Source organism: Elephas maximus, chromosome 15 (assembly GCF_024166365.1).
Source record: "Elephas maximus indicus isolate mEleMax1 chromosome 15, mEleMax1 primary haplotype, whole genome shotgun sequence".
Taxonomy (NCBI): domain Eukaryota; kingdom Metazoa; phylum Chordata; class Mammalia; order Proboscidea; family Elephantidae; genus Elephas; species Elephas maximus.
Genome location: NC_064833.1, coordinates 30,186,535 through 30,202,425, shown reverse-complemented (window position 1 = coordinate 30,202,425; position 15,891 = coordinate 30,186,535). Strand labels below are relative to the sequence as shown.

The window sequence follows — 15,891 nt, the reverse complement described above, 5'->3', positions numbered from 1 at the left end:
ATCGAACAAATAGTATGAGCATATATTTTAGTCCACATTTTTGATGATTTATTCAATTTAGAAGCAGCTTCAAAGTAATAACCATAGTACATTATTAAAACACACACATGGTCTGCATTTATTTTCTCTTTGGAAGAACCATTTTATTTGGTATGGCATTCAGCTTTAAAATATTGTTTACTATTTAATAACTACATGAGTGGATCCTATTCTTCATGTCAGTATCTTTGAGGATGGCTATTTACTGGAATAGTGCCATTTTTTTTGTTCAAGTGTCTATGGATGTCCTAGTCGTGGTCCAGCAAATTTGCTTCTTGAAATTGCTTTAGGATTTGATACTGGCAATATTTTTTGGTTATTTTTAATTTCTATTTTCTTTGCAATGAAACATCCAACTCCAGAAAATAATGCTGCATTTTTCTATTTCAATTCAGCTGAGCTATTAAAAGCTTCTTCATAAACGACAAAATAGAACGTTGGCAAATTGCCAATCTCTTTGCAAACCAAAAAAAGAACAGGCACAAAATCTTTTTGCAAAGTAAGGCCACAGCATTCCTTAGAGAGGTGGAAAAAAAGTTTTCTGTTCCCCTTTAAACTCTAAGCTGTATAAAACCACTGGTTTATTTCCATAGTGACCCAAATTAATTATTGTATGATAATTCATGACTCAGGGAAGATTTGGTGGAGGCAAAGCATTGATAATTGCATGTTCAATTATGTAATCTTGGTAAAGTTACCTAAAATAAATTTTAGCAGTTCCACTTGAAAGCAAAATTAAGAGTATTGAAACAAATGCTGCCAGAGTTCTAATGAAAAGAGAAAAATAATAAAAACTTCTTCTATTTAGGGGAAAATTTCCTAGTGAGTTCAAGCAAAACATATATCTATGTTTTAGCAGTGCTTAAATTACTCACAAATATCACTTTCGATCCATTATTAGTCTATTTCTCTGTGTAAGGGAGAATCTTAGCAACTGGGAAGAGTATGCCCATCCCTGGAGTTAGAAGTGTGATAGAGAAATTTTCTATCATGAGGAATGCAACAACAAGAAGTCATTCTTGAGATTTTCCTAGAGTGGGAATAACAGAAGTATAGTAAGCAAAGCTATTGGAAAATTGCCTGAATTTTTTCTTTCTTTCTTTTTTTTTATCATAGGAAAATTCCAATACCTGTTGCAGGAATTAGCTGTGCCACATGAAGATAGCTAATGGAAGATATCCTGCCTTAGCACTGAGACTAGTAGCATATGGTGTTGATTTACTTGGCACTTTGAGAGATGAAAGAGTATATCAACAGTGACAATTTATTTTTTATCAGGCTCTATTTTCCTCTCTTTGTTCATCATCATAGTTTTATATGGTTTGTTTTGGTTTTGACCGTGAAGGAATATGCTATAGTTATCTCTAAATATTACTTTAAATTACACTAAGTTATTTAAATTTAAATTAAATAACAGTTATTTAAATTACTGCATGTTGAGAAGAAAAAATTAAAAAACAGTTCCTCTCTGCTGTTAACTTGGAGCTGGCCTGGTTCTAACTGGTAGGTCATGGTATTCAACTGCTGAACTTAAACAATTTCATGAAAAACTAACATCAGCAGGGTCACTTTTGACCTTGTTGGACAAAGACAAAAGCAAGATACCTCTGGTAATCATGTCTGAACACAGGAAAACACAAGAACACTGTTTAAACCACCAAAATGACGAAGAACTTTCCATTTCAGCAAATACAAGCAGCTGTAACTTCTTTGACAATTATAGGTTAGCTATGTTTCATTTCTTCCACCTTCTAAAAAAAATGTATTAAGGTACCCAATCATAAAATTGCTCCAATTTTCTGACAGCTCCCAATCTAGAGCAAAACAATGAGCCCTCCTCAAATTATTTAGCACAAGCCCAAATTCTGTAACAACCCACTCCTAACACCCGGTTATTGAGATGCCACAAGATCCCTGTTCCTAATGGTATGTAGTTTCACTCACTAAAATAAGCCAATTAAGTCAACTTACTTTAACTAACTGTGAGTTCCTGGTGGCATTTGGCTGAAGGGGATCTACAGTAGAGTATTTTAGAAATGAAATATGACAACATAACAATGGTTGTGTGCCTACGAGAAAATGTCAAAAAATATGTAATTTTGACATAACTTTCATAAATCAATTTTTACTCACTTAAACAATATTAAATGACATTATATTTTCCTCAGAACAAGTTCCTCAGTTTGTCTTTTAATGTTATCTTCACCATTTTACTACATATATTTTAAAAGAAAGACATTTGGAAGGACATCATTGTATTATGTCCCTACCTCCTAGGCTTTCTTGGATATCACATAAAGAAACACTTTAGGAGTTCAATGTTCTACCTATTGTATATATGAAAGGAGGTCAAGTCTTTAGGCTGTATAAGGCAAAGGGCTCACACAGTTAAAGCAATGATGATTTATGTTTGATATAATATGTGTCTTTCTATCTATAGCAGTCCCTTTTAGGATGAGATTCTGTAGAGTTAAATATACTTGCTCCCAAATATAGCATTTATTTTACAGGTAACAAAACCTGAAAAGATAACCAAAAAGATGTAGCAGGCTTTTTAAATGAACTTTTTTAAGTAATCTAAAAGTCAACATACAATCGTCTTATTTTATAACAGACTAGTCACTAACAGTAGAAAAAATATATAATGTAAATTATTAAATCATATTATGCCCTTCAAAAAAATCTTCAGGATGTCAATTAGCTTCTCTAATACTGTGACAGCTTGGTAAAGCAGAAGATCATTGAAAAAGAGGAACACCCTCAATGAGATGGATTGATACAGTGGCTAAAACAATGGATTGAAACGCAGCAACAGTTGTGACAATGGCCCAGGACCCAGCTGCGTTTCATTCTGTTGTACATAGGGTTGCTATGAGTCAAAATCAACTTGACAGAGCCTTACAACAACAATAATGTGACACTATAAAAAAAGTACCCTAGATAATGGATTTAAACATCTTAAAATAATAAATTCTGTTTTAAATTAATGAATATATATTCTCGTTATATTATGGGGAAGCTTAATATCATCAATCAAAACAAGGCCAGGGGCCGAATGTGGAACAGACCATCAATTGCTCCTATGCAAGTTCAAGGTGAAGCTGAAGAAAATTTTAAAAAGTCCATGAGAGCCAAAGTACGACCTTGAATATATCCAACTGGAATTTATAGACCTTATAAAGAATACATTAACTCATTGAACACTAATCACTGAAAATCAGATGAGTTGTGGGATGACATTAAGAACATCATACATGAAGAAAGCAAAAGGTCATTAAAAAGATAGGAAAGAAAGAAAAGACCAAAATGGATGTCAGAAGAGACTCTGAAATTTGCTTTTAAACATAGAGTAGCTAAAGGGAAAGGAAGAATTGGTGAAGTAAAAGATCTGAACAGGAGTTTTCAAAGGGCAGTTAGAGAAGACAAAGTAAAGTATTACAATGAAATGTGCAAAGACCTGAAATTAGAAAATCAATAGAGAGGAACAATCTTAGCATTTCTGAAGCCAAAAGAACAGAAAAAAAAAAAAAAATCCAAGCTTAATGTTGCATTATTAAAGGATTCTATGGACAAAACATTGAATGTCTCAAGGACATCAAAAGAAGATGGAAGGAATACATAGTTATTATACCAAAAAAACTGGTCAATGTTCACCCATTTCAGGCAGTAGCATATGATCAAGAATCAAGCTGCACTGAAGACACTGGAGAAAAACAAGGCTCCAGGAATGGACAGAATAACAAATGAGATGATTCAACAAATGGATGCAACGATGGAAATGCCCATTCATCTATGCCAAGAAATTTGGAAGACAGCTACCTGGCCAACTGACTGGAAGACCTCCATATCTTTGTCCATTCCAAAGAAAGATGATCCAAGAAAATGTGGAAATTATCGAACAATATCATTAATTTCACAGGGAAGCTATATTTGTTAAGGATAATTTGAAGACAGTTGCAGCAGTACATCTACAGGGAAGTGCCAGAAATTCGAGCCAGATTGAGAAAAGGATGTAGAATGTGGAATATCATTCCTCATGTGAGATGGACCTTGGCTGAAAACGGAGAATACCGGAAAGACGTTTACCTGTGTTTTATCGGCTACACAAAGGCATTCAACTTTTGTGGACCGGAACAAATTATGGATAACATTGGGAAGATGGAGAATTCCAGAACACTTAATTGTGGGGCACCTGTACATAGACCCAGAGACAGTCATTCGAACAGAGCAAGGGGATGCTGTGTGGTTTAAAATAAGAAAAGGTGTGTGTCAGGGTTGTATCCCTTGACCACACTGGTTCACCATGCTCAGCATATAATCCCAGAAGTTAGACTATAAGAAGAAGAACATGGCATTAGGATTAGAGGAAGACTCCTTAACAACCTGGGATATGCAGATGACACAACCTTGCTGCTGAAAGTGAACAGGACTTGAAGCACTTACTGATGAAGATCAAAGACTACAGCCTTGAGTATGGATTACATCTCAACATAAAAAAAAAAAAAAAATCCTCACAAATGGACCAATAAGCAACATCATGATAAATGGAGAAAAGATTGAAGCTGTCAAGGATTTCATTTTACTTGGATCTGTAATCAATGCCCTCAAATGCAGTAGTGAAGAAATCAAACTATGTTTTGGATTGGGCAAATATGCTGCAAAAGATCTCTTTAAACCATTAAAAAGCAAAAATGTCACTTTGAAAACTAAGGTGTGCCTGACCCAAACCATGTATTTTCAATTGCCTCATATGTATGCAAAAGCTGGAGAATGAATAAGGAAGACTGAAGAAGGATTGATGCCTTTCAATTACAGTGTTGGTGAAGAATTTTAAATATACCGTGGACTGCCAGAAGAGCAAACAAGTCTGTCTTAGAAGACGTACAGCCAGAATGCTTCTTGGAAGTGAGGATAGTGAGACTTTGTCTCCTATACTTTGGACCGTTTATCAGGAACAGCCAGTCCCTGGAAAAGGACATCATGCTTCGTAATGCAGAGAGAGGGTCGGCAAAAAAAAAGAGTCTTAAAGAGGTGGACTGACACAATGGTTATAACAATGGGCTGAAACACAGCAACGATTATGGGGATGATGCATGACAAGGCAATGATCTATTCTGTTGTATGTACGGTCGCTATGAGTTATAGCCGACTTGAGGACACCTAACAACAGTTGCTTTGGTTATCATAAGTGAGACCCCAATAAAATTTGTTATCTCTTGGCACAATGATCATAGCACATTTTTTAAAGTATAAACCAAAGGAGAACAGAGTTGTAATAAAGCTACTAATGTGCTGTGTTTAGCTAGTAGGTCCTGGGAAGAGAAGCACTAAGAAGATTAAAGCTTAAAGGTTTAATTAGAAGAAGTATTCTAGAAAATGCGATCTTGCTAAAAATGAAAATCATGTTGCTGAATTCTTAAAGGAAAATTAAATTTACATCCCATTAAATATAATAAATATATAATATCAGCTTAGGACATTGTCTGGCACTTAATACTTGAAACCCGTTGCTGTGGAGTCGATTCTGACACATAGTGACCCTACAGGACAGAGTAAACTGCCCCACAGAGTTTCCAAGGAGTGCCTGGTGGATTCGAACTGCTGACCTTTTGGGTTTCTGGGATTTAACAAGTACTCAATAAATTTTAGCTATTATTATTATTGCTGTTGTTTTCATTATTCAAAAGAGGTCATTCCTTGAAGCCAGGCAGGTGTATTTTGAATTTCAACCTTTCTGTTTATTAATCCTGTGGCTTTGAGCAGGTTACCTAATTTTTCATTTAGTTCTTTCATTATTAAAATGGGGATAATACTACTTACCTTGCAGATTTATTATGAAAATTAGCAATAATACATGGAAAGCAACTAGCATAGTGCCCAGAATATTAAGTTGTCAGCACATGGTAGCTATCAGGGACAGATTACCCAAGAAACAAGGCACACATGAGTTTACTTTTACTCACTAATCTGCAGCACACAATTTCACCTGTTTTTCATCTCATCAAAGATGTAGTGAACCCCATGTGAAACTGTGCACTTCAGATTAGTAAGTAAACACAATTAAGCCCATGCATAATTTGCTTACTGGTTAATCTGTCCCTGCTAGCCCTTGCTATTACGGTGACTATTATATGAAGTCACTGTGTGCAAAAACAGGCAGTTAAAACTGGTTTTGTTTAAGTTACTTTCAGAGGATCATTGATTCAGCCTGAGTGTTGTGGTTTATTACAAGCCAATCCCATCTTGACTCTATAGCAGATATTAAGAAAACTTAGTCCTTACTTGAGGATATTACAATTGCGGCAACTGAGAAAGAGAAAATCATTTCTTCAGATGAAGAAGAGACGTGATATCTGAGGTAAAGTGCTTCAACCTTTATGTCTGTCCTATATTTTCACTGCACAGAACTTTCATTTTTTAAAGCTTTTTATGAATATCATTTTTGATCATGAAACTCTAAATGCAGGTGATGATTTATAAAAGAGATAATTGGGTGGATAGATATCATAAAGGAAGTCAGGTTAGAGAGAAAAAAATAATTAAAAATACTTTAAAATATATTAATAAACAGAACTAAACTGATCAAATGTGACTATAAGAAATGTTTGAAAGACCGGCTTGTCAAATTTGTAAAATAAATATCCAAACTCCTGAGGAAGTCATTTGTGACTTCTAGAGTGAGCTATAACAGAAGAAGCTGTTGAATCAATAAGAGAATTTAAAGAAATTTTGTGGAAGGCAAACCATTACATGCTTAAGTATATAAAATAATAAATCAATTTACAAGTGTTAAAATACCAAATTATCTACCTAGTTTACTTATGAAAAATACCAAATCTCTTCATTTTTTTTAATCATTAGGAGAGTTCATTTTGGCATTGAAAATAGCCTCGATCTTGGCTATGAGAGCGTGGGCCAATTATATTTTTAATTGGCTTAATATTGATTTGAAGACAGGCATCTTCTCTTTTCTATGAGGGGGATGGGCATATATCTATATATTTCTGAAATGATTTTGATAACTGCTATTCATACAGTTCAAATCAACTCATTTAAACAACAGTCTTTTTAACAGTATAAATATAATGCTAAAATATACAAAATAATTAATAAAACTTTTAAAAGAGGTAAAAAGGGGCAATGCGATCTTTGTCCTCAAAAACCATTCACTCTCTTTAACCCCGTAAGATGTAGAAAACAATAGGCCACACTGTAATTATGTTCTCCAAAATTAGGTAAAAATAATCACTATGAATTCAAGTTATCAAGAAGTGAGAGTTGAGACTTAAGACAAGGGGACTTAAAGAACTGAAGATGAGTTAAGTGATCAGGATTAGTTAGGGTTGAGGTGATGATATTTAATAACTGCAGTTCAGAGAGACAATTAGAAAACCAACTTGATTGGTTCAGAGTAGGCACTGGGGAGTATGAGTCAGTAAACAAGATTATAAGGTAGGTTTAAATTTAATACAGTGTAGATATTGTTCATTTTTAAAAAGATGAGTCAGGATGAAAGCAGTGCTTTAAGAAAATTACCATACTAGAGCTAGTGGATTTTAGACCATCAGTTTGTTTTTATCATGAACCCTTGATACATCCTTAAATTTTAAGGTTATCTTAAACCTTGGGTAAAATTTCTAGGGATGTTGATTCAAATGTTAGGCTTCACCAGGCTCTGGAAATTGTGCTTCATTAGCAAATTTAAAGTGCAACAAATAAAAATAAATGCCCTTTAGAGAAAATAAAAAATGTTAGATGAAATATGGTAAGAAAACTAGCATTTACTGAACATCTACTCTTTGCCAGAAACTATGTTAGCTGTATATATTTCATTGACTCCAATTCTCAGGACATGTCTGCAAGGAAATGCTAATAACCCTTTCATCATAGTTGGGATATACAGTTGCCCACCAACATTTTCCACCTCTCAAGTTTCTTGGGAGGTTACTTTTCCCACAAAAAGTTTTTGCAACCCTCCAGTGGGAACTTGTGTAATGGAGAAAAACGAAAGAAACATTCGTTGGCACAAAATAGCTGGGGTAGAGAGTTTATGTATGAGGTAATGCATCCAGGAAATGTGACTGGGTCAAACTTTTGCTTTTTTGTCTTTTGTACAGCTAGATAAGCCTTGTAAGCGTATTTATGGTTTTCTGTGTAATAGTTACGGAGCACTGGTAGGTTTGGTTTTAATTTTTTTGGTAATATTTGGAAAGCCAGGGGTGCCCAATGTAACAAAATGGAAGGCACTCACAATAAATCATGCCTCCCAGGATCATTGTGACAGATTTTGTGTCACAAATCATGGCACCAGAGTGCCACCTGTGACTGATGGGAACATGTATTCCCACATAATATTTCTAAAAATTTGTTTTACCAATAAAAAAATTAAATACAGTCCATTAATCTGCATGCATTCCACTACTGAAAACACACGCCATCAATAAAAAATTCACAGCACAAAGAAATTCAGTTATGAAAGGGATAGTGCAACAATAATAGTGCTTACTTGGGTTGAATGATACAAATTTGTCAATTATTCAGCATTTTTTGACAAGCAATTTCATATGATTCAACCTAATACATGCCATTGGGGTAATTTCTGTGTGTGTGGTATCTCATTTAATCCTCTCAGCAATTATACTGTGCTGTTTTATAGCTGAGGAAAGGGGAGAGCTACACAGTAACCTGACCAAGGTCAACTGAAAAATAAAGCACTAAACAAATATTTCGTCTGTCTTATCCTAAGATAATTCTATTTCTGTTATACTTGACTAACACTCAGATGCTAAAATAAGGTACTTTGGAATGAGAATATACACATATATATACATTCACATATGTGTATGTATAAATGTATAAATCTACTCTCACTGAGTATGTACACAGACATTCTCTTATCCATATATTTTCTATATGAATACACACACACATACATTTCTCTGACAGTATTTTCCTTTTGATATGTCTCCTAAATTTTATAAGTTTACTCTCCCAATAAGATTAACTTATGGATATTTAAAGTACATCAATGAATACCCCAAACCCAGTGCCATCAAATAGTCCCTTTTTACCACTTGTTTGGGGAAGGCACAAAATAATAAAAACTTTGGCAGGGGTCCATGAAGAGAAAAAATATACACAATTCAGTTTGGGAACTAACTCATCTTTTAGTCTTAACAATTACTTGATTTATTGGTTCCCAATTTATGATTATGTATCTAAATAATGGGCTGGGTTATCAAAATAATAATGCTATTGTTGCAGTATTAGACTGTATCTACCTGAAGCCTTGGTGTTGTAACGGTTAAGTGCTCACCTGATACTTAATGCCAGCATCAATGATCAATTGAGTGGGAAAAAGTTAATGAATTATTAAAAATAAAAATGCATAGCCTAAATAAAAGTTGCCTACCTGAATGTCCCTATTTCTAATTGGCTGTACTGGAGTGTACACAAATCTCTGGCAGCTGTGAACCACTACCAAAAAAAAAAAAAAACACTGCTGCTGTGTCAATTCATACTCTTAGTGACCCCATAGAACAGAGTAGAACCATCTTATAGGGTTTCCAAGGTTGTAATCTTTATAGGAGCAGATTGCCGCATCTTTCTCCCATGGAAAGGGTTATGGGTTCGAACTGCTGACCTTTTGGTTAGCAGTCAAATGCTTATAACCACTGCACCACCAAACCAAACCGAACCCATTGCTGTTGAGTCAATTCTGCCACATAGTGGCCCTCTGAGACAGAGTAGAACTGCCCCATAGAGTTAGCAAGGAGCACCTGGTGGATTCAAACTGCCAACCTTTGGCTTAGCTTTTAACCACTATGCCACAAGGGTTTCGTGCACCACCAAGGCTCGCTATTAGTTAGGTCCCATCAACTGACTGACAAATGCTCAGATTAAGCAAATTGATTATTTTATGGTCAATTCTCTGACTATGTCTACGTCAAAACACAATGTGCGTAATCATATTTGACTTACCTATTTTTCATGGAATGTAAGCTTTGAGTATGAAAGATTTTGTTATTTTTGTGTTATAAGATAAAAAGCATTACATTGTATAATAATGTAATGGACAGCATGCACGTTCATCTTGAACATTTTTCATACAATTTTTGAAAACTTTGTTTAGCAGATTACTGATTCTGTGAAATACTCTTGAAATTGGTGTGACAAATATCGAAGAAGAAAAACGTGTTTATGGGAATATGATCACAGCAGATAAAATAATAATTAAAAATAAATTAATATTTCCTGATTTATAATGGAATATAATCTATTTGGGATAAAAGAAAATTAAGGGGGAGAAAAAAAAAAAAAAACCTCTGTGAAACCTCTGAATGTCCTTTCAGGAAGTTACTGCTATGAAGATCAATTCTATACAAAGAAATATAATTGAAACTCTCCACAAATCATTCCACAGTGATCTGGAATAGTTACTCAAAATTCTAAGATTCTAGAATAGATACAGTTTTGACTCAAGGCTATGAATGAATGAGTAATCTTACGCAAAGCATAAAGATATTTGATGCTAATTTTAGAAAGAGTTACAGCAGGTTGAATAGATTAAACATTTTGTATTAAAAAATCTATTGCTGTTTCAAAATTGCATGCAATAAACTATGAACAGCTGGTTCTCTTTTATTAGTTTCCATGCAAAAGTGATTATTTTCCACTGGATAATTACTGTCTGATTTATTTCCTATTTCCATTTGCTCATATTTTTGTGTCCCTAAATGCTTAGAAGAGGTCATCCTTTGCAAGTAAATGTAATTGAAATTCTAAAGTTATAGTAACAAAAAAAAAAAAAAGTCAAATTTTGATACCTTGAATTTCAATTACTAGTTAAAATAGATTATATTCAGTTTTTTTCTGGGACAATTTAAACAGTACCAGATTAAATAGAAACCCTTAGATACCAACCGTGATAACTGAGCACAAAAAAGCCACTTGTTGTGAAGTCACTGTGGAATTTGATTAGAATCTGATTTGAAGTGCTATACACTGATTCCAAAGCTGTATTGCCACTGAACTGACCAATCTGAGGTGAGTTTTGGTCTGGTCCATCCCTGTTGGGAGAGAGAGGTTTGATTTTTTTTTTTTTTTGGAGAATTTAGCACAAGTTTAACGAAAGTATTACATTTGAGATGATAAAGATGCAGTAGATAAGCTAAGCAATAAGTGGGAAATCATAGTGGGATGTATTTTACGTCTATTTAGGAAATAGCATATTTAAAAACATAAAATATAAAAATAGATCATATTTTTGCCCCAATAAAATGCACCCATATTTGTTGTAATCAGTTACATCGTTTGGTTTCCTGACCAACACATGTTGTTGTCAGATGCCCTGGAGCCCTTTCCGGCTCTTAGCTACCCCATGTGACAGAGTGGAACTACCCACAGGTACTTTCTTGGCTGTAATCTTTTTTGCGCCATCAGGGCTCCTTGACCACAACCTAGATTCTCCTACATGTAGATTCTCCCAAAGATTTGAAGTTTGGGCTTCAAGTTTGTCCTCCTTTTATTTTCTTTAGCAACAGTCTTGACAGTCACAGGCTGTTAGAAATCTTAGGAATCATACAGTAGTTCTATTAGCCAACTGTCCATAATTAATACAGAGATTTTTTATAATATATTTTTAAATAAAGATGTTTCACTTAACATTTTATTTTATAAATATTTACAATATTTTATAATAAACGATGACAGAAATTGAATAGTGATATAATTATTTGAATATAGGCTCTTTAATTTCACAGGCTTTTGTGAATAGAGACCTTCCTTATTTTTAATTTACTCTTTACTCTGTCATTAGTTCCCTGTTTTTGCATGCTAATTTAATAACACCCTTTTAAGCTTTTTGAACCATGAAGTTTTTGTTCTACAATTTTTAGCTACTTCATGGGTAAACAAGCCAAGATGTATTTCTCTTGTTGGTTTCATTCTGCAAATCATATACTGCCACCCTCAGTTACTCATACCATTTCAAATATCAGATGGCAATTTGTAACAGAGGATTGTGATATATTTTCATCCCTATGTTGTTCCACTGTTATATGTAGTAGAATCAACCAATAACAATGGTCCTGGCTTACCATACAGTAATGAAATCATAGATTGGTTCTGTTTGCAGGACAGTAAAATTGATGTAGATTCCATTCCCAGGGGGAACTCTTACAAGCCAAAAACAGTCTTGGAAGTTTGGATATTCATCAGGATATCCAGGTGAGTAAATGGTGCCATTCATTGCAGTTATATTCCCACCACAAAGAGCTAGAGAAAAGACACAAAATGAAAATGTTAAAAATAATAATAATAACAAAACTGACTATAAAGAAGCAAACATAACATCTCTTAAGCAGCATAAAATTCATCTATGTGTTATGTTTTTACCCTAGTTGAGGCATATAAATTGAAGTTGGCAACCATGTACAGAGTATAAACCCATACCAAATCCTTTGCCATCGAGGCAATTCCAACTCATAGCGACCCTATAAACAGAGTAGAACTGCCCCATAGAGTTTCCATAGCTGTAGTCTTTATGGAAGTAGACTGCCGCATCTTTCTCATCCAGAGCAGCTGGTGGGTTTGAACTACTGACCTCTTGGTTAGCAATCAAGCACTTAACCACTGCACTACTAGGGCTCCTTATATAAAATATAGCCAATTTTACTTTTTCATATGAAGGATATTATATAATTTTTATTATCACTATTTTTGTTTGTTTTATATTAGCAAATCTCATTAAGCCTTCAGTTTTTTCAAATACTTTATCAATACATATACACTGTTTACTTTTATGTGTCTTATGATTGAGAGATTCAAATGTTTTTTTATTTTTAAAGGGGTTTTCTAGAGGACAAGGACTCAAATTCAGTACGAGTTTATTTGGCTTACTGGTTTATATAAGAATGACTATTAAACACACACAAGCACGCATCCACATAAGACTCACACACATAGGAAAAACTCTGAAATGTTAATTTAATTTCCAATGGGGAAGGTTAGGACTTCTGCCCATAATGATAAATCAGTTGTTCATTATGATATCTTAACAGTTTTTTTTTTCAGGAACTATGATTATTCAACTGAAAAACAAGCTTTATCTTTAATATGGTATTTGAAGAGGAAGGCACGAAAGTGTGCTAAAACAAGAAGTATTAAACATAGATGACATCACCTACAAGATAGCTTGAAGTTAGAAACATACCTTCACACCTTGGAAGTGGATGATTCCAATTACGACTGACTCCATGAAGGCAAGTAAGAGCTGAATTTCCAATTAAAGTATATCCAGGGAAACATTCAAATGAAATGGTTTGGCCCACGGTAAAGTCATTGCCAATCACAAAACCATTTCGAAATGGGCGTGGATCAGGACAGCTTTGTAACTGATAGGCTGCAAATAAAAAGAGAAAAGAAAGGCTCTTCTTTCTCCACTCTGAATTTCAGAAGGCCAAGGCAGGTACTATTTACAACTTGATGTGGCGCTGCTTGTAGTTGGTCAAAAATAGCAATTCAGATATACAATCAATGATGTCACTGACCATCTCATATGAATTTCTTATGTCTTTGATTTTTACATTTACAATGTTAGTATAATTCATAAAAATGCATTTGGTTTCATTACATTTTAATGAAAATGTAAACTTGCTATTGGAGCTAGCACTTTAACAATTCTGATTCCCTTACACAGAATGCTATTGCTTCTTGGTTTAACTACATGTATATTTAAAAAAAGTGTATATATATGTGTGCGTATAAACCGAATTCCGAGTCTTTGAAAATTGTTACTATTTTTTCTCTAAAAAAAAAATAAAACAAACCACAATGTCCCTCTGTTGAGTTTCTCCAAGGAAGCTATTTAATAATAAAAAGCACTAGGAAACAAATTTCCTTCCAGTATAAAATTTGAGCTGCAGTTATCACAGTATTTTTGGCACTGCAGCATAACTATCTGCTCATACTACTCTTGTTCTACACTCCGCGTGAGGTCAAAATTCTTGTGTATTTTGTTTACCACTGTATCCCCAAAGCCTGGTCCATTGATTTTCACATCGTAGGTATTCGATACACAGATACACATTGTTGAATGAATTTTGAATATATGAACATGGGTTTATGTATGCCCATATATTGTAAATTTTTAAAACTCGATAATTAATTAACTCAAAATCATTTACTAATGAATAAATTTTATTTGCTAGTAACCTAAGACTCTCTTGCTACTGACATTAAAATTCTGTGTTCCCAAAAGCGAAAAAAAAATGACATTTGAAATTGAACAAGCTAATCTAAGTAGTTTATTAGAATTTCACTCCAATTTTTCCAAAGATTACAAAACTTATGAACAAGTTCTTTTAAGGTGTTTAGTGCATGTATTCAGAACCTATTTATTTTTAAATAGGTTTTCCACACAAAAAATATCAAAATCAAAAGAGTTCTAGTTCTAACTCAAGACAATCCATTATATGTATCATTTCATCATTAGGATTTGTAATATATGATACTATTAAATAAATCCTTTACATTTTCATTTTATATTTAAAAAAGTAATTCTGAAAGCTAGGAAAGGATTTATAGACTAACGATCCTGTGATAATCTATAGATCACTTTACCTTTCTATGGTTTTTAATAAGGAAGTGTAGGACAGAGATTTTAAATATTCAGGAGAAAAGTTCCTATCGAAAAATATATGCAATAGAGGACTTAACCTAACAATGTTGCCAGCATAATATTAAGTTTGGAACTGTATCCATCAGTAGAAGAGTATGTTTAATTGCATACCATGCACTTTTCCAAAATTCAGAAAATACTTAGAGTCTAACTGCAAAATCAATGCAAAAAAAATAATATTGACTCTGTGAATTTGTACAGATTAGCCTGTTTATTAACAATGCCATTAATTCAATTCTATAATGCAGTAAAAGATGAGATTGTTTTTAAAACTTAGTATAAATCACAAATAGTGTCTAGTCATTGTAATATTTTATGGCTTAAGTCAATAATATTAATAGCATGTTGATAACAACACAATTTTACATATTTTATACTTTTATTTATGTCAATAATGAATCAGTTTCAAGGACACATTAATTTTAAAAAACAATCAGTAAAGTTCAAAACCTAGTTTTAGGTCACCCAAAAAATTCCATCGTTTTTGGAGGCTAAGGGAAAATGAGGGTAAGAAAAAACAGATGAAGCCAGGTTTAAGGTAAGTAGCAAAATGCTTAGCATAAGACCCTGCATACTCACTAGAGACAGCCCATAAATCTAGTTGTGAGCCTTTTAGCAACAAAGAGAAACCTAGTTTCCCAATTGTTTCTGAAATAATCCATTTTCTCAAGACCAGGGTGAATTCTGTACTGATAGGTGGTAGAAATGACTCCTATCTTACGTAAGGGATGTTGTGAGACGCAGTCTCTTTAAATTACTCCTGCAAGTGTAATACCAATTTTAATTATTTTAGACCAATGTAGTTTGATATTTACGATGTCTATTTTAGTTACTCCCAAGTATTCTTTTGAGTATATGCTTTTGTTCAGCAAATATTTCTTGTGTTCCTACTGTTCTAGGCACTTGAGATACATCAGTAAACAATACAAAAATCTCTGCTTTTATGGAACTCACACCCAAAATATCACACTCTCAGGAAGTCCTTTCATAATAAAGGCAGAAATGCAATCAACTTTTAAGTTAAATTGCTTAAAAACTGCAGTCATTGGAACTATACTGCTTGCTTAAAGTAATATAACTTTAAATATTTAATTTCAACAGAACTTAGACATTTAATTTCTGAAGTACCACAATAATTACAGCTAAAATGAATTGAAATTTAATAATGATAT

The 15,891-nt window shown here is 33.6% G+C and overlaps 1 protein-coding gene across 3 annotated transcripts in view; it reads right to left on the bottom strand.

Annotated features, from left to right (window-relative positions):
* Positions 1-15,891, bottom strand: part of CSMD3 (CUB and Sushi multiple domains 3) — a 1,374,620-nt gene that overhangs the window by 113,992 nt on the left and 1,244,737 nt on the right. For all 3 annotated transcript variants that reach the window (XM_049854130.1, XM_049854131.1, XM_049854132.1), the window contains 3 exons: positions 13,253-13,441; positions 12,138-12,315; positions 10,963-11,108 (listed from right to left, as the gene is read on the bottom strand). In XM_049854130.1, the coding sequence (XP_049710087.1) occupies positions 10,963-11,108; positions 12,138-12,315; positions 13,253-13,441 (513 nt within the window). The remainder of the gene's footprint in view (positions 1-10,962; positions 11,109-12,137; positions 12,316-13,252; positions 13,442-15,891) is intronic.